The sequence below is a fragment of the Nannobrachium achirus genome (assembly GCF_963921795.1).
Source record: "Nannobrachium achirus genome assembly, chromosome: 22".
NCBI classification, from domain to species: domain Eukaryota; kingdom Metazoa; phylum Chordata; class Actinopteri; order Myctophiformes; family Myctophidae; genus Nannobrachium; species Nannobrachium achirus.
The window spans coordinates 1585295-1607558 of record NC_137829.1 but is presented as its reverse complement, the minus strand read 5'-3'; the positions used below and the strand labels follow the sequence as shown (position 1 = coordinate 1607558).

Here is a 22264-nt window from a genome sequence, read left to right as displayed (position 1 = left end):
CACACACACACACACACACACACACACACACACACACACACACACACCCCACTGTAGTGAATTCATCACACTTTAAGCACAATGAAGAGAAAGTAAAAAGTGAGAATATTAAATGAATAAATAGATAAGATAAGGTAAGTAAGTAAGTAAGTAAATAAATAAATAAATACAGCTTTAACATGCTTTGTGTTGTGTTTTGTTGTTTGCTAATGTAATGTATTTTTTATGTGTCTTGGGCGATTGAGAGGGTAGCGATGTCCTCTGTGAAAAAAACAAAAACAAATATATAAAAAATAAGTATTAAAAAACATAATGAAGAAAAAAAAACAATCTAACTTATTACTTTCAAGGTACTCGATGCCTTAAATTCAGCGACATAGGCCCTGGAGGTTGGGAAATGGGGGAAGCTTATTAACTACAGTGGGTGTCATTGCATTCGAAAAACACATTCCAGTCCAGGCGTTAATAGTATAGCATTAATCACAATATATGAAAAGTGTGATTGCTTCTTTTAATTTCGCTGTCTCTTCAACAGTGGGACTTTGGCCATATGGCTGGCTCTCTTTGATGCTGTACTGAGGTCTAGCGCCAAGCAATTATCTTTTGTAACTAGAGGACCTTGGGAATGCCTCCATCGCAACGCAACACGCACACGCACACGCACACACACACACACACACGCACACGCACACACACACACACACACACACACACACACACACACACACACACACACGCACTTTCCTGGAAAACTTATTTTTCAATATGTTTTACTCCACTACAATTATTTGAAAACTTTACCACTTACTTTGTAGATTTTGATTATCATTACAAAACGCACATTGGTCAGTTAAATCTTATATTGCTTTGGCTAATATACATACCGGTACATACATACGCAGGGGTTGACACTAAGGTCTCAGAGGCACAAGTACAGGTCATGTTCTACTTGCCCGAAGGTCATGCCCACTTGCCCAAAAAGCAAATCGTCCATTATAAAATGATAGGTACGATTTTAATTACCGCTCAATTTAACACTTATTTCTTTACTTTCTGGGGCTGTGCGATAAAATGTCATACCTCAATACCTCCAAATCCAAATACCAAATACTTTTCTATGATTGAATATGTCTATGGTTTCACACTTGTTAATTTATATTTTTAAATGTAGCAACAGTAAAAACAGCACATTATAGGTAAATAGTACTCTTATTTTACATTCCACAGACCAGAAGACAGCGCTCTGGCCACTTTCAGGTGTTTAGACAGATATCTCGAGTTGTGTTTATAGACATTTGTGTCCCCTCTCAAATGAGCACTTGCCCTGTCGGGCAACCTGAAAGCCAACTTCACCTGCCCTGAGGTGGGCAAGCCTTAGTGTCAATGCCTGCATACGTACACACACACACACACACACACACACACACACACACACACACACACACACACACACACACACACACACACACACACACACACACACACACACACACACACACACACACACACACACACACACACACACACACACACACACACACACTCCCCCCCCCTTGTGACGCCCCTGGATCTACAGCCTGGACACTACCTAGTGTCCATCTGTCTAATAACCAGGGCAGGAATTTCAGGGAGGCCATGAAGGCCATGGCCACCGTTGCCCCTCAGTTTGGCCTTGTGCCCCTCAATACAATGGCAGGAACCAGGTAGGATGTGTAAATGACGTCAAACTTCGCAGCTCTATTAACTCTGACATTAAGCAAATGAATACTGACCGGTGGATGATGTCAATGTGAGAATTCTTCTCACTGTCTCTAATTATCTTTTATGCTTTGTAAAGTTCAAAGCCATCATTTGGAAAAAGTAGAACGTGAAGAAGGTAAGGAAATAGACAAAAGTTCAGAAATGGCCATGGAAATAATAACAATAATCACACTTGACTTTTAAAACAATTTTGGAAAATGGGTTATTAATTAGTCCATCTACGCCTTCTCCCTCTCAGCTTTCGTACTTGCCATCTTAAAAAAAAAGAAAAAAAAAATGTTCAAAGGAATGAGGACAAAACACTCTCCCTCTATTTTATATATGGTAACATTATTGACCTCTCCTTTTGTCTGCAGCAAAAATATATTTTGAGGATATTGTTCATCACAAGCCAAGGGGTTGATGACCCCTGATCTAATGCAGTAAGTTTGATTTGGGGGCTGAGATTCTTTTCACTTCAGATATTTCAACATTACATTTCAAAATCATCCTTCACCCTTAAATTCAATGAATTATTTCAATGGACTAAACTTTGTTTTCTTTGATGGCCTTCCTGCCCTAGCATTTGGCCTTTGTGCCCTAAAATAATTGACACCACCAAAGGCCAAATGGCCGTGCCCCTAAAACAATGAAATTCTAGGCCTGCTAATACCCATACCGGGTATGTCTGCATGTCTATATTCACCATACATATACAGATATGTACAATAAGTATCTTGCAAAGTATTATTTTCCATAACATAATCATGTTATTCCATAACACTCAGGGTCTCAAAGCTGCTCGTCTTCAGTCTGACCGGAGTGCATATTATGCATAATGCATATGCCCGCCAAAATCTCTATATTTTTATTTGTGTTTTTTTCCCCGTAAATCAAGGCCCTACGTGATTCAAAGTTCAAGATTCAATAACGTTATTTCCATGTCAACATAGTTGATAGGAATTTGTCTTGGTTCACTCTCAGACATAAAACATAGAACAAGGACAGTGCAGCAGCACACCATTATAGGAACACCCATAAACACACACACACAAAGAAACAATACCCAGCAGCATAGAGAAGTGCATGCATACAGTGATCACACTACAACAGAGGTGGGCAACATCTCTTTCCAGGGGGCCATACTGACTTTGATAAAGTAAGTGAAGGGCCACACGTTTGGACAATTGAAACTTGAAACGAATGCATGCGTGGTGTCTTTAAGGCTTATGAATTATTTGGGATAATATGGATCCATAGCATGACTGTTTCACTGTTACATTATAAACATTTAACATTTGAGTACATACGGATGAAATATGGAATGCAGTATATCGTCGTTGTCGGGTGGAAACCTTGTATGTCCAAAACCGTTCGTTTTGCATTTATCATTTCAAAAATGATTGAAACTAGTGAAAACAGCCGATCAAGCACAGTGCTTGTAGATCTGCTGTTTTCACTACCTTTGTGCGAAGGCCTAGTATGACGAGGCAGGGCTTTACTTTGCAAAAAAACATACAAATTTGAAACTTGGAGATACGAGGTTTCTGCCCGACAGTGATGATATACTACTCAAATGGTACATAGGCCTACGTATTAATTACTAATAATGAATTGGAGTTACGTTAAATTGATTTCCCTAAAAAAAAACATAATGCTGCCTTTTAACATGTAGATATTATGGGGGTAATTTGTTTTTTCTTGAGGACTTCGAGGGCCGTATTGAGCTGGTCGAAGGGCCGGGTCCGGCCCCCGGGCCGTATGTTGCCCATGTGCGCACAACAACGTCACACAAAAGCATCAAAAGTAGACGGATCAGCAATGCTCGAAAAACCGGCGCGAAGCGGATCTGCTACTTTTGATGCTTTTGAATTTGAATCCGTAAAAGATACTGTTTTGGACGTAATTATGAGGTTTCCATCGAGCAGAGATGATATTCACCCACCCCCCCATTTCAGCTCTTTAAAACGGGATTAGACGTTCTTAGTGGCTTCTGTGGAAGATACGGTTCAATTTGCTCCCACTTATCTCGTGGCGAGCAGCAGCAGTCATCATCACCAGAACGCGAGACACGGGAAAAGGGAAACGCGCAAATTAACTTGTGCCACATCGCATCGGGTGGTGGGACAGCGGGTGGCACAGCAGGGGGATCACTGAATAGATGTAAAACCCGATTAATACCCCGCCGCAATAATGCCCGTTCATCGGTGGTGGCTTACACGTCTGTCTGTGGATATAGGCCACTCAGAGCATAGTGGTTTAGTCCAAGATGATTTGGTTTTGTTTAAAAAATATCATAACTTGTATCATAACTTGCAATTATTAGGCTTTTGCAGTGTGATGTTCTCAATGTGATATCAGTCCAACTTCATCATCAAGAAACTTATTATTATTTTTTTTTAATAGCAAGGTGAGACCAAGGTTGGGAAACACAGAAGCCGAACAGAAGGAACCGAATCCAAAGTTAAACCGGAATCCGTTCCATCACATTTTGGGACCGCAGAGCTAAGTAGCCTAAAAGTCATGGCAAAAGATAGAAACTATAAATGAAATATTGACCAATAGGGCTTCGCACATGGCACAGTGATCTGGCCCTAACAAGTGTGTGTGTGTGTGTGTGTGTGTGTGTGTGTGTGTGTGTGTGTGTGTGTGTGTGTGCGTGTGCGTGTGTGTGCGTGTGTGTGTGTGTGTGCGTGCGTTCGTGTGTGCGTGCCTGCGTGTGTGTGTGCGTGTGTGCGTGGGGGGTCTCAGATTTAGTCAGATGTAAGGAGGGGGGTCTCCAAGGATGAAAAAAAAAGCTTTGGAACCGCTGGCTCCCAGGACGGTGGGGGTCTGAGAACTTGGCAGCGGTTATAGACAGCGAAGCATTAGACCAGGTGGTCTATTCACAGCATACACCAATTAATCCCATATTTAATTTTGTCAGATGTGCATTACAAATATGAATCCCTTTTGAATAATCCATTCATAGAAGAAGAACAAAAAAACAAAAAAAACGGTGAATGAAAAACAGATTTCATGCTGTTAAAGTCTTGGCAGAATTACCTTTGTGCAACGCGCTAATCTGCATATCAAATGAAAATTGGCTAATGCGTGTGTGTGGGCCTTCTGTTAGGCACGGGTATCAGCAAACTGTTATCTTTTTCATGAACAGATTGTTGGTCTATTCTCTGAGAAATATAGACGAGCCGTTCCATTGGCTCACGGTTGGCTGCCTCCGAACGCGTTTCACTGTAGAGATATATTGCATTTTGTTGGGGGACGTTTTAATGAATAAACCAAAGTAAGGGACGCGGGGTCAGAAGTACTTCATAAACTACACCGACTCCCACCTAATCATGGATCTCCATGCGCTGCTAATCACTTTGATCTCTGGACATCATGGCTCTTCAGTTTACAATGGAAGTATTAGGCTACTGTACATGCATGCTCTTATACTCAGCCAGGGATGCTACGAGCTGTTCTGAATGTGGACCAGAACATCCACATTACCAACAAGGACCTGTACAGGCAACTGCCGAGGCTCAGCAAGAAGGTAGCAGCTAGGAGGATGAAGCTGGCTGGCCACTGCCACAGACATCGGGAGCTCCCAGCCAGCAGGCTGATCCTGTGGGAACCAACGCGCGGGCATCGATCGCGAGGACGTTCCGCGTTAACGTATGTGGACGTCCTGAAGAAGGATGCAGGAGCTGAAAGCTCTTCGGAGCTGGCCGGGTGTATGGAGAACTGGAAAGATTGGAGACTAGCTCCGATGGAAGCTCGTCTGAGGACGACTGAGAGAGAGGGACAGGTCATCTAGACCAGTGGTTCTCAACCTTGTGGGTCAGGGGTCCCCACATTATTTTGGGGGGTCCTCAAATGATTAGCGCTTGGGATGCCAAAAAAGTCCAGTAATGTGATAAGGATTACTGCGGTGGAGCGCCACTGCCCCGTTATCACGTCCAGGGATGTGTTAGCTGGTTACTATGGTAACAACTGCTGCAGTTCGAACGATGAATAAACAAGGCTGAAGTTTGTCCCTTGGTTGCACCAGTTGTAGAAATAGAAATGGAGAAACTAGATCCAGTCAGAAAACGACCAGAAAAGTGATCCCGCTGCCCCATTATTGTTTATGTGCGCTCCAGATTTGAGACTAGCGTTACGGGAGCTGCTACTACTGTACACACCCACGCCACCCCTCATCTGCTCAGACAGGCTCAGCCGCGGAAAGAACGAACGCTCGTTATGGCGCGGAGGATAAAAGAACGAGCGTCCGTTCGGCGGTAAGAGTTTTAAAAGAAGTAATACAATTAGCCCTATTCACGGCCCGCCCACTCAGCATCCCCCTGGTGCTGAAGTCATGTTTTGAAGGGTAAAACCCTGCTAAAAGCCCATATAGTTAACACAGAAATCGCAAATTTAATGCAATTTCCGAATAGTAAAGTATAAAATACGGCTAGCATGATCAAGAACACAAGATAGTAAATGGCACAAAGCATTATAATTTACTTTACCGTTCGAAATAATGATTTGTTGGCTTTAAGTCCAGCTATTTCTGTTATAGTTTCCCCTTCTAAACTGACGTCAGCACCAGGAAGTTGCTGAGAAATTTGCTGAGTGGGCGGGCCGTGAATAGGGCTAATTAGAAAATGGGTTATTTTGGTCAACGTTATCTGTCGTATGGCAGCACATCAACACAGCATGGAATTGTGGACAAAATCATATCCAACGATAAGTTTTGGGTCTGAGAGGCTAAATGTCATCAAATGGTGGTCCGCAGAATAAATAATGGACCTTGTTATGAAAAAGGTTGAAAACCACACGTCTGGCTCACTAGAATGAGAGCGCACGCATTCAGTGGCACATAATTCCCCACATGCTCACCGTCCCAGCTCTCTCAGACACACGCTCATTGTCAGCGCGCCGGCGGTGAGCCTGGTGATTGACGGAGTCGACAAGGACAGGCTGAGCCACACAGAGCTGAAATTAATTCCATTATTATACTGTCTTTTCTGTCTCTCTCGCAGGTACAGCCAGCCTTCACACATGACGCCGCATCCTCACACAATATCCTGTGGTGCTCGGCTAGCCTATTATAGTCAAAATAATAATGAACACATCCACTGCCAGACTGTATTCATTAATTCATTCATCCTCCTCTGTCAGGGTCTTTCTGTTGTTTTTACCTTATTTTCGCCGACCGGCGGAACGCACCACGTGACAAAAGAGCACAAGGAAGAGGCGAACCATCGTATTTTCTTTCACCCGGAAAAGATATAGGATGTACTGAAAACACGGATTGACGGATCTAAGTCAATGGTCATTGTGTAGTCTCGCGTAGCCAGACAACTATTCCACAATCTCTGAATGCTATATAGTCTGGAACAGCAGCTCCCTAATGGCGAGTAATGGAAACGGGCATTACCGTTCAAGAAAATATATTTTAAAATGTCATTTCTGCTAAGCAGCAAGCTAAACATGCTTATATGATTTTTATTTATATAATGATAAATGTGTTCCGCATCAATATGCCGACGGGCCGGTATGCCGACACTAAAACTAACCCTAACCCTAACACTAAACCTAACCTCAGTAACCGTGACGAGTAACTAACCTGCCGACGCTACTCGGAACATTGGACCGGCGGAACAATGAGCGGACCCCGTGATATATATATATATATATATATATATATATATATATATATATATATATATATATATATATACACACACACACACACACACACACACACACACACACACACACACACACACACACACACACACACACACACACACACACACACACACACACACATACATACATACACACACACACACAATGTCATTGTGAGTCATGTCGTTTAGAGTCATTTATTTCCACCCTAAGAATGCAGTCTTTTCATAAAGGAGCGCTAAAAGGCAACCCATGCTGCTGCTGTACAGAATAAAAGGCAACCCATGCTGCTACTGTACAGAATAATCAGGCCTTTCTTCCTTACATTGATTTATCACCCAGCATGTGACCATCGGCCATGAAAGAAAATGTGACAGGCTTGACACAGGTGAGAGGAGGCAGTGTGTGTGTGTGTGTGTGTGTGTGTGTGTGTGTGTGTGTGTGTGTGTGTGTGTGTGTGCGTAATATGGAGGCAGTGATTCACTGTTTTAGAAATATCCTCCGTCATTCACTGGAATCAATTCCCCTTTTATTTGCCGAGCTGCATATCCGGTACCATTTAAACGTACTCGATAGTCTTTTTTTACTCTCTACCAAATCTCTTTGACAAAAAATAGCCGATCTAAAAGCTCGTGAATCCAAATGTTCCCCCCAGGATAATGGATGTTGGGGATATTTTCACAATATTGTAAATCAAAACTTTTTGGTAACAATAATCGTGACATGAAATTTTCATATCGTCCCATCCCTAGATATAATGGTAACTTTTTTTATACACCCCCTATTTCTTTCTGAAATTGCACCCTGTTTGTCTAATAGGTCTGTCTAATCGAATACACCTACATTTCCATGTGTGTTTGGTTTTTAAGTACAACTAAATAAATAACACATTTTGCAGAGTTGCCCCTGTTGTCCAGTCCCATGTTCTGGTTAGATGGGTACTGGTGGTACATGTTTTTTGGGGTTTTTCAACCAAAATTATTTTTGCCAGTAGCACCGGCCCACAGAGCAGATGATTGGCCCTCTGGCTTGTCTATCATCTGAATACCGGCCTAGTGGCCCAATCACAGGCTACTGTGGCCCAGGAGTCCCACCCAAACATATAACATCTGATACAAGCCCACAACGCGTCTCCGCCTCGACACGCTGTGGGCTTGTAGGTCTTCTATGTTCCGTTTGTGCTGATTGTGCTATAGGCCGGTCTGGGCCAAGATGCCAGCGCCGAATCTATGTCCAAGTCCAGCCCTGCACTCACCCATGCACTCGTCACATCCCAGCTCGACTACTGCAACAGTGTCCTATGGTAGGGGTTTTCAAACTCTTTGGGCTTCAGTAGCCCCTTTCCCTGATTGCTGAATCCAAGTACTCCCTTTAGTCCAGTGGTTCTCAAAGTGGATTCCATGGACTCTGTGGGCTCCTTTAGGGGGGGTCTAAATTGACCCATACAAGTATGTAACTCTAACAGTGTACAAATGGAACCAAATAATGTGGTTCCATTTGTACACTGTCAGAGTTAAGGGGATACCTTGAAATTTGATAGTTTGAGAAACACTGCTTTAACTCATCCCCTGCTTATGACGAGCTTGACGAGCTATATTTATGGGTCCACTCTGCTCATGACGAATATGACGAGTTATCAATTAGCTACAACGACGCCTGTATCCTGTCTGCCGAAATCCCATCCGGTTTAATGTTATGCAACACCCAAGCTGGGCTCAATCGGTTTCGCTTTAGGAAATGGCAGGCTGTTTACCGTCGTAGCTTACCGTGACTGGATCGTATTGTGAATGGAATCGGTGAATCATCGCGCAATGGATTCGCGCGAGCGCCCGTGTTAAAGGTAGGCAAAATCCTGGCGGTGTGGACCCTCAGAAGGGGTCTTAAAATGGGGGTAAATGAGTTAATCGACAACATTTTGACCAGAAAATACTGACTTCAAAAGTCCAGTTTTTATATCAACATGTTGAAAATAGCCTGTTTTCTATTCAGTAACAGTAAAATTCATACTTAATTTGGTTTAAAGCTACGTATACAGAGCAGCACGTTCACATACATTTGTCAATGTTTTATCATTAAACATAACAGTAAAATAAATGTTTTCATGTTCCATGTTCTCTAAAGTAACCCCTGTAGTACCTCTGCGTACCCCTAGGGGTACACGTACCCCCATTTGAGAAACACTGTCCTATGGCACCACCTCCAAAGTCCTCAACAAACTTCAATACTGTATGTCCAGAAGTCAGATGCCCTGCCTGCTCACCAGAACCCGTTCCAGAGACCATAATTGTTACACCAGTCCTTCACTGGCTTCCGGTCAAATAAAGATTCCACCTCAACACTTTTCAACACCTACAAGGCACCGAACAACCTCTTCAACCTCCTAAAACAGTGGTTCTTTAAGTGCATTTCAGGGACTCTATAGGTTCCTTCATGGGGGTCTAAATTGACCCTTGCAAGTCTGTAACTTTGACAGTGGACAAATGGAACCAAATGGACCCGTTAGGGGAGACCTTCAGAATTCAAAGTTTCAGTTTGACCACTGTCCTAAAACATCATGTCCCCCTCAGGTCTGGTAACGGCAACGTACTGGAAGTCCCCAAGACCTTGTACCATACCTGGGGCAATATAGGCCTTCTTTTTTTTGTTTGCTGTCCCAACCCTGTGGAAAGCTCAGAGAAGCCCCCCTCTCTCCCCCTCCTTCTTACCTTGGGGCTGCCTGCTAGGGTGGAAGATCTGCAGGTCGAAGGGCTGGGCGCTGGTCTTCTGGATAACCGTGACGTTGCGACCGGTCCACTTGTTGGCCCTGGCCAGGGTGTTGGTCCTCCAGTCGGTCCAGTAGACGCTGCCGCCGAACAGGGACACGGCGAAGGGGTGCGACAGGTACTCGTGTCCCCGCAGGATCTCCATGACGCCACTGCCGTCGTAGAGCGCAGAGAAGATGGCGTCGGAGCTGGGCGAGAAATGGCGAGAAATGAGGTGTGTATTGTCGCTGTCGGCCAGGTCTACTACAGCATCACACAAAAGCATCAAAGGTAGCAGATCCAAAAGCTCAAAATGTGGTGCGAAGCGATATGTTTCTAGAGCTTCTAGATCTGCTACTTTTGCATTTTTTTAGAAATTTTAAATTTTTCTTTTTTTTTAACACATTTGACATGAGGTTTCCACATGACAGAGACACTATCAAAGTACAGCCTACAAAGTCACAATTTAGGCATCTAGCAGACACTCTTAATCCAGGGAATATGCAAGGTAAAGGGTTACCCTAACCCTAACCCTAATCGAATGCAGAGAAAGTGTTAAGTGGCGTTTCCATAAACGTATTCGAGTTAGGGAAGCAAATTATCAGAAATGCGCTTTAAGACAAAGCGAATTTAGCCCGTTTCCATTAAACTGGTGAAATGCGATTCTTGGGAGATCCTGCCTGGGTCCGTCTGACCGACCTGCTGTAAACACTTCCCGCGGGCTTGCACACAGTGCACATAGCTGGGATGGGGCTGAATTTTTCAGACCGAGAGACGTGAGGGCACTGCTGTGACTCGCTGCACACGCATCCCGATTCCCGACCCAGAGCCAGTCGCGACGCACCGCCGCGGAGAAAGTGCGGCCGGCGGGAGCACAGAGCAAGCGACCCCGGCCGGGGCGCCCCGAGTCCCCGAGCCTAGGCGGCCGCCCCCCCGCCTGGTTGCAGACTGCATCCTGCAGCGTCGCAGATGCGAGCTTGTACGGCCACTTTTTCCACGTGCAACGCGGTGTGATGACGAAGGGTCACTCCGTGTGTAACAACCGGTTTGTTTTGTGGGCTAACGCTATACAATGGACGTTAATTAAGCGGCGGGGGAAAGTGTTATAGGAGGACGATATGGACCAGAACGTCATATTTTATTCGCATTTATTGTCTGACCCGTTTCCATTCACTTAGTTTATTCGATTAAGCCTCAAAATCCTCCTCCTCCAAGCGGATAATTTATTTTGCGGATAATGAAAGTTTATTCGCATTTTGAAGTGTTTCCATAAAAAGATTTTGCGAAAAAGCCGTTAATGCGCAAAAAGTAGCTTTATGGAAACGCCACTTTAGTCTCAAGAAACTAAGATCACAGGTAAAAGATTCATACCTCCAAAACCTGATCAACTCCTACAACCCCACCCGTTCACTCAGATCAGCCAACACAGGGATGCTGTGTTGGCTTAGACAATCCGTCCTCCTGGCCCACAGACTGTGGAATAAACTCCCTGTTGCACTTAGAACAACAGACTCACTCCCTAGCTTCCGCCGTGGACGGAAGGCTCACCTCTTCAGACTCCAGCTAAACCCATAGCACTACTGTAAAGCCTTTTGCACACAGGACAGTTGCGTTTTTTTCGTTTGCTGCATGAATAAAACACATTGGATTTGGTGTGCAATATTGTGCGCAATCGCCGCTGCTGATCCCAAAAGGATTCATAAAAGGAGTGATGAGTTTTTTTACCACATGCGACAAGACGCACGAATCGAACTGGGTTCGATCGAGAAAAAAACGCACGGCCGCAGCCACTCGTCGCACGGCTAATTCGGATCCGGTGTGCATGAGGTCGTAGAGAATCACTATTTTCTTTTAAAAAAATTAAATTGTCCGTTTTATCCGTGCGGATAAACGCGCCTGTGTGCAAAGGGCTTTACACTCCCCTTCCCTCGATGACCGCACACGAAGCTAGATAGCATTTTTAGGTTCTAGAAGTTTTTTACTGATTAGGTGCGTTGTCTACCTATGTCATTATTGTTATTTTTTTTCTAGATTGATATTCCTATGCATTTGTTGTATTGTTGTTGATGCACTGACATATTATTTTGCTTATTAGGCGCTTTGGATTAAAAGCGTCTGCTAAATGCCTAAACTGTAAACCAAGAACCAACCTACCGTATAGCAGCAGCCTAAACAATATACTATCAAATAATAAATAGCATGTTATCTAAACGAGTTGTCGGTGGAATTGCAAAATGAAAACTTTTTTTTCGTTAAAAGAAGTTCAGCATAGCCTACAACGGCTATATAGCTCTTAGAATAATTCTTCCATTCTTTGAAACCACAGACGGGTATTATAACCATGCCATGTTAATTCCCGTTGTTTCAGGACCATTAAGATAATGAACGTCCAATCATTTATCCTCGCAGAGAAACACTGAATATCAGCAACGATTCAGCACTCTGTAAATGAGGCTTAAGAGGGTCTGCACACAGAACACCACGATGACAGCAGCCTCCTAATATCCTAACACAACATGACGATAGCAGGACTCCTAACGGGCGCAGTACCACTAGGCCTGTCACAATTATTACATCATTTCAATGTTGAGATATCTTCATAAAGTTTCATACACTTTCAAAAAGTAGTGCAAATAGCAGATCTACAAGCTCACAACGCATTGTAATGCGATGCGTTGTGAGCTTGTAGATTGGCTATTTCCACTATAAGTGTGTAAAGAATAAAGTTATTAAATATGACAGTCATTCCTTTGTATATTTAGGCTATTTGTCATACAGTATCTGCCCTGGGAAACTTCAAAGTCAAACAGAAATGTACTTTTTATTCATGTTCTCCATTGTTCAGCGACAAAAACACAATTAAATCCTTAATCACGTTTCTTTTTTTGTGTGTGACAATTAGTCGTCACTTAAAGTAGCTATAGTCAACTTTTTCTTGAAAAACGGATGCTAAAATAAAAATAATGTTTCAAAAATATTTTATACAAAGAAATATGCTTCATATATGAGTTTCTGTTCAAAAATGTACACAAAAAGCGTAACATAATGATAAAATAATCATTTTGGCAATTGTCAGACCGACACTTTGTTTACATCCTAGTCTATTTGATAGGACAAATTTGCCAAAATGATTATTTTATCATTATTTTACGCTTTTTGTGGACATTTTTGAACAGAAACACATATATGAAACATGTTTTTTATAAAATATCTTCGAACATTATTTTTAATTTAGCTTCCGTTTTTCAAGAAAAAGTTGACTATAGCTCCTGTCATAATGTCATAATGGTGAGTACCGTGCGTCCGTCCAGACGATCCTCTTCTCCAGATGATCCAGGGTCAGTCCGTTGGGCCAGGCTCCAATCTCCATGTCCTTGAACACCACGTGTCGCCCGCCGCCGCTCATGGACGCCGCCTCGATGCGAGGAAACGTGGCGTCCCAGTCCGTCCAGAACAGGATCCTATCAGAAGAACACAAACGCCAAGAGAAGGAGGTTCATGATTTAGATTGTAATTAGAGAAAAGAAAATATGAGTGTTAAAATGTTTTTCATTTACTGCTTTCTACTGTTTTAGCGATTTTAGTATTGTGATTTCAGTGGGTGGGGGAATGCGTGGCTAAATATGTCTTTTTAGACACACTAAGCCGGCAATTTCTTTGTTACTATTTACACCAGCCCCCATAAGTCACATCTGCCCATGAGAGATTGCGGTGCATCTTGGCAATGGGCTTATTGTGTCTAAAAAGACATATTTAGACACTTGTTATGTTGAAAACATAACATCTTTATGAAAAGGTCTAATAAGGTAATACAATCAGGCGTAACGTCATGTCAAGTCAACACTGACTCGATAACAGATCGATAGTAGAATGGAAGAAGCTTTTGTAGGGGTATGTCCATTTGTATAGAATATGATACATATAATTAGATTTTTTATAAACCGATATCAGGCCATTTTCCACTTGGCATCCTATCGTACATCGAGACTACTGATAGTGTGTATAGCTCTGACGTACATATTATTGACGTTTCAATTGTTTTTGAATTCATTCCTTTTATTGAATAGGCTATTGGTCTACCTACGTTTTTTAGATTACAATCTATGCATCTGATGTATTGATGTTGATGTAGTATTAATGTTCATGTATTGATGTATTACCATGTGCTGTGCTTGATTATTAGGAGCGTCTGCTAAATGCCTAAATTGTAAATTAATAACAACTGTTGTTGTTTTCATGACTTCCGTATTGGCTTCAATACCAAGAGTGAATGGACCTGATGTCCACTCAGTATGTACACTCTGAGAGTGTACACAGGGACATACTGGGCCCCTGATTCAGCCTGGGGAAAAGGAGTTGGCCGTCCGGACGCGCTGCAAGGCCCCAAATATTAACCGATGAACGGTTACTGTGATTTTAGGTCTCATCGTTTTTTTCTGGTATAAAGAGATTCTAATGATATTGTATGTAGACTGTCCAGGAGTAGTCAAGGAAGCTAGGGAGTAGTGGGCCGGTATTCGGATGAAAGACAAGCCAGTGGGGCCAATTTGATGGCTCTGTGGGCTGCTGCTACTCAGCGCTATGGCTTTGCTGCTAAGATTGGCCATAAGATTGGCCATTTCAGATCATGAGAGACAAGCCAGTGGGCCAATTAAATGAGTTATATTTACTTTGTGGGCCGGCCATTTCTTTTAATGGCCGGCCTGGATCGGCCGGGAATGGACCGGCCGTTCGGGAGTTGTCCCGCTTTTCCCAATGGCCAGCACGTCCCTGAGAGCACATACTGTAAGTAACCAAATGGACCTGTGCAACCTGGCAAATACAGCAGGCTTCCACAATATTAAAACACCACTTGGCCACATAGAAAAGAGAAGAACATTAACTGTATCACCCCCACAATTCATAAAAACGATAGCGATTGGAAGGGGGACAAAAATAAATAAATGAGGGCAATAAGAGAGAAGCAAATTCCCAAATGGTCAGACAAAACCAACAATCAAAGTCCTTAGGGCCATTGTAATGGCCCAGACAGACGTCCCAATCAATGTAATATCCCAAACAGAGACGATCTGACGGCCATTTCTCGCCGGTTTTGTCGGCAGCGACCACATCGCAGCGACAAGCCGGCAACATAATGGCGTCTACATGTTGATGATGTGGTTTAACCCTCAAAGACCTTTAACCATTATTGTATGCTTTAACTATTGAAACATAGCACATAATACAAGCTATATGAGCTTGTAGATCTGCTATTTTTGAAAAATCTTGAAAATGTGTGCAAGTCTTTGAATATCTTTGACCCGACTTCTAAATCCTTCCTCTAAATAAGTGGTTCTCAAACTTTTTCATGTCAAGGACCCCCAAAATGTATTTGGCCGCATACCCCCATCTCAAAATATGTTGTTCCAGGGACCACCCAAAAGCAAATATTTGAGCTACAAAAAAAAACAAGATTTTTCAAAAATAGCAGATCTACAAGCTTGCAGCGCAGCACTCGGTGCCGCGCTGTGAGCTTGTATATCTGCTATTTCTCAATAGTTAAAGCATTCAATAATCCTAGGCCTAAACGGCTTAAGCCAGCTCATAAACACAGAGAGCGTTCGTCGGGGGGTGGTTGTTGCTGTTGAGCGTCCGTCGCGAGAGAACAGCGCCTGGGCGCTCCAATCCAGCGTAGCGCTCACACATCTGTGACATTGGCTGGGAGGAAAAAAAGCCAAACAGGGGAGGCCATCTGCTTTTTTATGACTTTTACCAGCTCAATGAGGCCTGGAAATGAACACTGTCATTGCTCTGACCATCATGGAGTTCCACCAGTGGCGTCAGTTCAGCAAAAGCTAGGGTATGGCAAAGATGGGAGTCCTCATGGAAAATAGGCATTAGACTACATTTTGGATAACACGGTTCTATTGTGAAAATAGCAGATCTACATGCTGCAGATCTACATGCTGCTCACAACGCCTCGCACTGCGAGGCGTTGTGATCGGCTATTTTCACAAAAATAGCTGATTTTTGTGATCGGCTATTTTCACAATGTCTGACAATGTCGTTTTTTTACACAGGTTTCTACGGTTTCTTGGGCTGGATATGGCATCCTGGAATGGTTTTTCAAGTGCAGCTAAACTAAACTTAGCAATTACTGTAACAATAATGCATTGCACCTGTGCAGCTGACCTGCGGTACCTGTGAATATACCATTTTGTCAAGCTGGGGAGAATGCAAGTGTGGAGAATATAATTATAATACCTTGTTAAAGTGACCATTATGTTACATTTTGCATTTGTAGTTATTTTACTGTAATTTAACAACATAATAACGAGCGCAGATAGACAAAGAGACATTCATTGATTTATATTTAAAAGTAGCTTTTATTTTCCCCCCTGGACCCAGGGTATGGCAGCTGCATACCCCTGCCATACCCAATTGACGCCCCTGAGTTCCACCGCCAGCCCCTCTCCCTCCTTCCCTCCCTCCCTCTCCCCTCAGAAAACGCGGGCGCCCCTGACTGTCTCGCCTTTGGTCCGCGCGAAGTCTGCGGGAGAGACGGGTAAGAAACAGGAGGGGACCAGCACGTTTTAAATCACACACTGACGACATTGAAACGAGTGTTAGGAAGAAATATCCTCGTCCAGATCAATAGCCTTATTCATTGGATCAGGTCGTGCTCGATCAATGGCTCCGCTCCTTTGAGTGGATTCAAGTAATTAGATTAGAATTATTGCCCTGGAATGGAATTTTGCCTTAAGGCACCAAAAGCGCCCATTAATCCTACTTCTGTAACCGCCATGAAATGCAGTCATCCTCCTAAATGTGAAAGAGTACTATAGGAGAGAGCGAGTGCAAGAGCAGATTACTCATTTCTTAAAGAGTGTTAAATTGATTTTTTAGGAATGTCTGGCTTTTTGCTTTTAATCTGAAGTACGCTGGACACTGAGTGCAATCATATAAGCCATGTGGTTGCAGATGCTCTCATCCTAGTAAGTAACTGGGCTTTATTTGAGCAGAGCCATAATTTCAGAAAGAAATAGGAGGTGGCGAAAAAATAAGTTGCCACTTAAGCCCCATTTCTAAAATAGTGAAAATAGTGCATCTACAAGCTGTTAATGCGTCGCCAAATGACGTGTTGACAGCTTGTTGAACCACTAATTACGCTGTTTGTTTGGTGGCGAAAAAAGAAAATGTTTGAAAATGTCCGCCTATGATGACATTCCCAAAATAGGGATGCCACGTTGAAAGAGGTTAATAAATTAACGGTTGCATTAAACAAAACGCTTATCTAAATTATAACATGTGACACGTCGTGTAGATGGATGGGAATCCATTGCGATGAAATCGGATTGATTTGCAAAAAACTATTCAAAATTGGGGACAATAGTCTATGTTTAAATGTTCTGCATGTGAGGTTAATCCTGAATTTGGGGGTGGCAAGACCGAAATAATGCCCTATAGGCTTCGTTGTACGCTGAAATAGTGAATGTAGCCGACCTGCAAGTTGGCGTCGCATCACATCGAGAATCGTAGTGAGCTCGCGCAGATCTGCTATTTTCACTTTTTCGATACATTTGCCAGGAGGCTATCTGATGGGTGGACATTTTCAGAGCAGGTTTAATTTAATGATCACTCGATTGTGTTCCACCCTTGGATTAACACAACCTACTTTATGTTCTTACATATTGGTATCACTTTTTTATCACGCATTAAAATCTGTAAAATATGGTCCAGACCTCTGGCCTTGCGGTCCGGGCACCTTGGCTGCAATGCAGCCTGTCAAGCGCGTCACTCGTTCGATTCCCGATCCCGAAAACTTTGATGCGTGACAGTACCTGACACTCTCACTCTGTCTGCTGTCTACACTAAAAGCAAAAAATAAATGCCTTTTATAAATTAATTTAATTACATACCCCGCAAAGCTTGCCTGGTTAATAAACCAGACTGCACTCAACACCACCCCCTGGTGGTAGTGGTGTTGTAGTGAAGTCTGGCCCTTCACATTAAATAAGCTTTTTCCACCAGCCCGATGAAAGGGCTAGCCAATCAGGGCTGTGGGGGGTGGTGGCCTAGTTCAGAACCATTCAGCCAATCAGGCGAGTCTGTGTGTATACAAACACATCCCCCCCTCCACTCTAATTACAGACATCAAACAGGTCGTAGTCTTTGATGGTTTCATTGACTAACGAGCTATTGAAACTTGTATGGCTCAATCAATTACCGCAGTTCACAACCCTTTTGAAGTTCAAAGGGAGCAATTAAGAGCTCTGGGTGACTTCACCAGGCTTTAGCCCGCCGCCCCAGAAATGGAATCTCTCACTGCAATCCCAGACTCTCTTCCCAAAACAAAGTGTGTAATAGAGGCTGGCACCGCCAGGCAAGCGCAAAGCTTGGCCAATGCCCAGCTTTGCAGGGTATGTATGTATGACGTAAAATCTGTTTTGCCAATTATTTGGTAGTGCTACATTTCTCCTGAACCCTCCCAGCAGCAGAAGTACCTCCAGTTCCAACCCTAAAGACACGCCCCAAAATACGATGGGATGCCAGCTTGTAAAATGTTTAACAGCAGCTGCCACGTAGCTTTACCACAAAATGCAACATGAGCAATGTCAATACTTCACTCTTGATGACTGCAGCTAATTGAAAAGCCTGGCAGGTGTTCAGATGTGCCTGAGCCTCAGTTACAGTACATTAATTACTACTGTACGGCCCAGACAGGCCGAGCATGAAGGTTTCTCACTGGAGTTATGGCATGTCTTTTATGAATGACCGGTTGTTGCCTTCAGACTGAGGGGCGGCGCCTGCCGTTTATGATCCAAAGAGCAAAACAAAACGAAAATAAATATATATATTTTTATAGCGGTGCAAACCGCTCCTACGTTTCACATGTATGTACATATATGTATGGAGATCGTGACATCACAGACAGAACGGCCCGTACAAGGAGATAAACATGTGTGTAGTGTTTGATACCATGCAAAGTGAGCACCGCTCACTTCGCACTGGTGTGATTTGTCTTTTTTTTTATAATTAAATCGTTAAATAGTCCATCTCACCGCACGTCTTGCTTAAATAAACAAACCTTATCTCTGGGATATTGGAAGGCTCCGCAGGGCAACAAAAAAAAAACGAATAAAACGCAAAACTTACGACGTTACGGTTTTATTTTCCAACTTCCTGCATGGTTGTTTTTCAAGGAGGGAGGGGAAAAAAAGAGCGTGGGAGGAGTAGTAAAAAAAGAAAAGAAAAAAGAAAGAAAATAAGAATAAAACAAAATGAAAACTATATGAGGCAGGGAGGACAGACGAGATGAAGCTACGCTACGTCACTTGTCACCCGGTGAGGCCAGAGGACCAGGGGGACGTTATTGATGTCTTCCATATCTGCAGCCTTAATGGAGCCTAACACAGCAGACATCTTCATACATCAAGGCAGATGAGGAAGTGAAGAATACAGGGGGAGGGGTTGTTATTTTACTTTATTCCAATAATCTAAGGGTGTGATGGATGGGGGGGCCGGTACGGTACGGCCTGCATTGTCTGTGTGTGTGTGCGCGTGTGTGTGTGTGTGTGTGTGTGTGTCTGTGTGCGCGCGTGCGTGTGCGTGTGTGTGTCTGTGTGGCGCGCAGGGGTCATCAATATGTCCTATATAGGAATGGGACGATCACGATCATTGTGACCAATTCACTCTTTGTCAAGTCCCGCCCCCTGTTGCTGTTACTAGGTGGAACAAAAAAAATGTCTTCCCTGCATCCACTCCCATTGTAAAAACAAGATTTTTCATAGCCTCATTGCTGACTACGCCACGTGTATTTATAGTCCAGTAATTTTAGGCCAAAATTAGGCTAAACCTAAAACAAATTGCAATAGTAGCAAACTCAACTGATTTTGTATCCTCATTATGTCCTTAGTGAGAGAAAAAAAGTCCCAAGGAATCCCATCAGGGGAAAGTTTTGAAAACGACCTACCTACCTTCACTTACTATACACTGTGACTACACTATAAAGGAAAAAAATACTCCCAAAAAATCTGCTTTAAGTGGGATGTGAGGGGTCAAACTAGGGGGTTTTAATTATTCTGAATCCATTGCAAGCATTTGTTTTGCACGAAAAACATTCCTTGGGCAAGAAATGGCCCCTCAAAACGCTGGTTTAGTGATGAGTCATCAATTTTCACAGTCGTTTGGGGTCCGTTTTTAGCCCAAGGAATGTTTTTCATGCAAAACAAATGCTTGCAATGGATTCAGAATAATTAAAAACCCCTAGTTTGACCCCTCACATCCCACTTAAAGCAGATTTTTTGGGAGTCATTTTTTCCTATATAGTGTAGTGAAGGTAGGTAGGTCTTTTTCAAAACTTTCCCCTGATGGGATTCCTTGGGACTTTTTTTTCCCTCACTAAGGACATAATGAGGATACAGAATCAGTTGAGTTTGCTACTATTGCAATTTGTTTTAGGTTTTTTATTGTAAAAGGGAGCAATTCGTTATATGAACGAAATAAAAAGAAAATAAACAAAAATAAAAATAAAACAATTCACAGGAGGCAGGCAGTGATCACCCCATGTGCACAGTGCACATGCCCCCCCCACCACCTCGTACAATTCAGCAGTCAAAGTCTCGTCTCAAGTCCCTTTTTGATTAAAAGCGTCTGCTAAAATGCGCCCAAAAACTGTAAACCGTACCCTTGTCCGGGGTCGAGTGCGATGGCGCGCGGGTGCTCCATGCCCCCGGCGATCAGCGTGGTGCGCATGTCCCCGTTCAGCATGGCCACCTCGATCTGGTCCAGGTTGCTGTCGATCCAGTAGAGCTTCCCTGCGATCCAGTCCACTGCCAGGCCCTCCGGGGTGGCCAGGCCGTGCTGCACCACCACCTCGATGCCCGACACGCCTGCATGGCACGAGGAACACACACAAGATTACAACTCTCCGAAACCGCCAAAGATGTAGATCTGCGTCAGTGGTGGAAAAAATACTCATACCGTTGTGTCCTGTTGAGATTGGCACTCACTCACGTCACTTTGTCTGCTGAACTCACTCAGCAATGAAATAAACAGAAAATAAACAAACATTTAACTAAAACAATTCACAGGAGGCAAGCAGTGATCACCCCATGATGTGCACTGCAATGTAGTTTCAAATTCACTACATTGTAGGCGCTTTTTGAGATTGAAAAAAATAAGAAGACATGTGTGACATGTGTGATCTGGGCAGCTTGCCCCAGGAAATGTGCCAATCTCAACAGGAAACAACTGTATCTGTTAAGTACTCAAGGACAAACAAGATCAGGGGAGTCACAAGGGTGGGAGGAAAGTGGGAGACTGAGTTACTAGGGCCCAAGGTGGAGGGGCCTTAATGATTTATACTTTAGCTATTGAAAAATAGCAGATATACAAGCTCACAGCGCGGCACCGAGTGCCGCGCTGCAAGCTTGTAGATCTGCTATTTTTTTTAAAGTCGTGAAAATGTGTGCACATCTTTGAATATGTGTATTTTTTTTAAGCGAACATTTGTAACTCATATTTTGCTTCTGGGGGGGTCCCTGGAACTAAATATTTTGAGACGGGGGGTCTGTGGCCAAATACATGTCATTTTGGGGGTCCTTCACATGAAAAAGTTTTGTAAATCTGGTATTATGGAAAAGTCGTGAAAATGTGTACAAATCTTTGAATATATGTATTTTTAAGCGAATATTTGTAACTCAGATTTTGCTTCTGTCACTAAATCATAGTGTTGTCGTGCTGTTTTTAGCCCAAGGATTTTATTTTTATGTAAAACCAATGCTTGCCATGGATTCAGAATAATTAAAAAACCCAGGTTTGACCCCTCACATGCTACTTAAAGCAGATTTTTGGGGGGTATTTTTTTCCTTTATAGTATACTATAGTGTATAGTAAGTGAATGAGATACAACATTTCAGCGGCTGTGAAACATTTTGCCCACATTTTTGCGAGGGGCATGGGAGCTCAATGTTATTCAACCATCACAGTTGACAAAAACCACTGAAAAGCGGACCTTCGCTCTCCACGGTCACGGAAATACTGGATTGGACCCAACTAATATGTGTATTGTTGTCTATATTCAGAGAACCAAGCGAGAAACAGCATCTTTCTGATTGTCCCCTCCCCCCCAAAAACCCCTAACA

General features: G+C 43.1%; 1 protein-coding gene across 1 annotated transcript in view; it reads right to left on the bottom strand.

The window, feature by feature from the left end:
• Positions 1 to 22264, bottom strand: part of LOC308308144 (low-density lipoprotein receptor-related protein 1B-like) — a gene marked incomplete at both ends in the record, with an annotated part of 592679 nt that overhangs the window by 277960 nt on the left and 292455 nt on the right. The window contains 3 exon segments of the mRNA XM_080753509.1: positions 10104 to 10348; positions 13436 to 13600; positions 20806 to 21010. Of these exon segments, the coding sequence (XP_080609635.1) occupies positions 10104 to 10348; positions 13436 to 13600; positions 20806 to 21010 (615 nt within the window).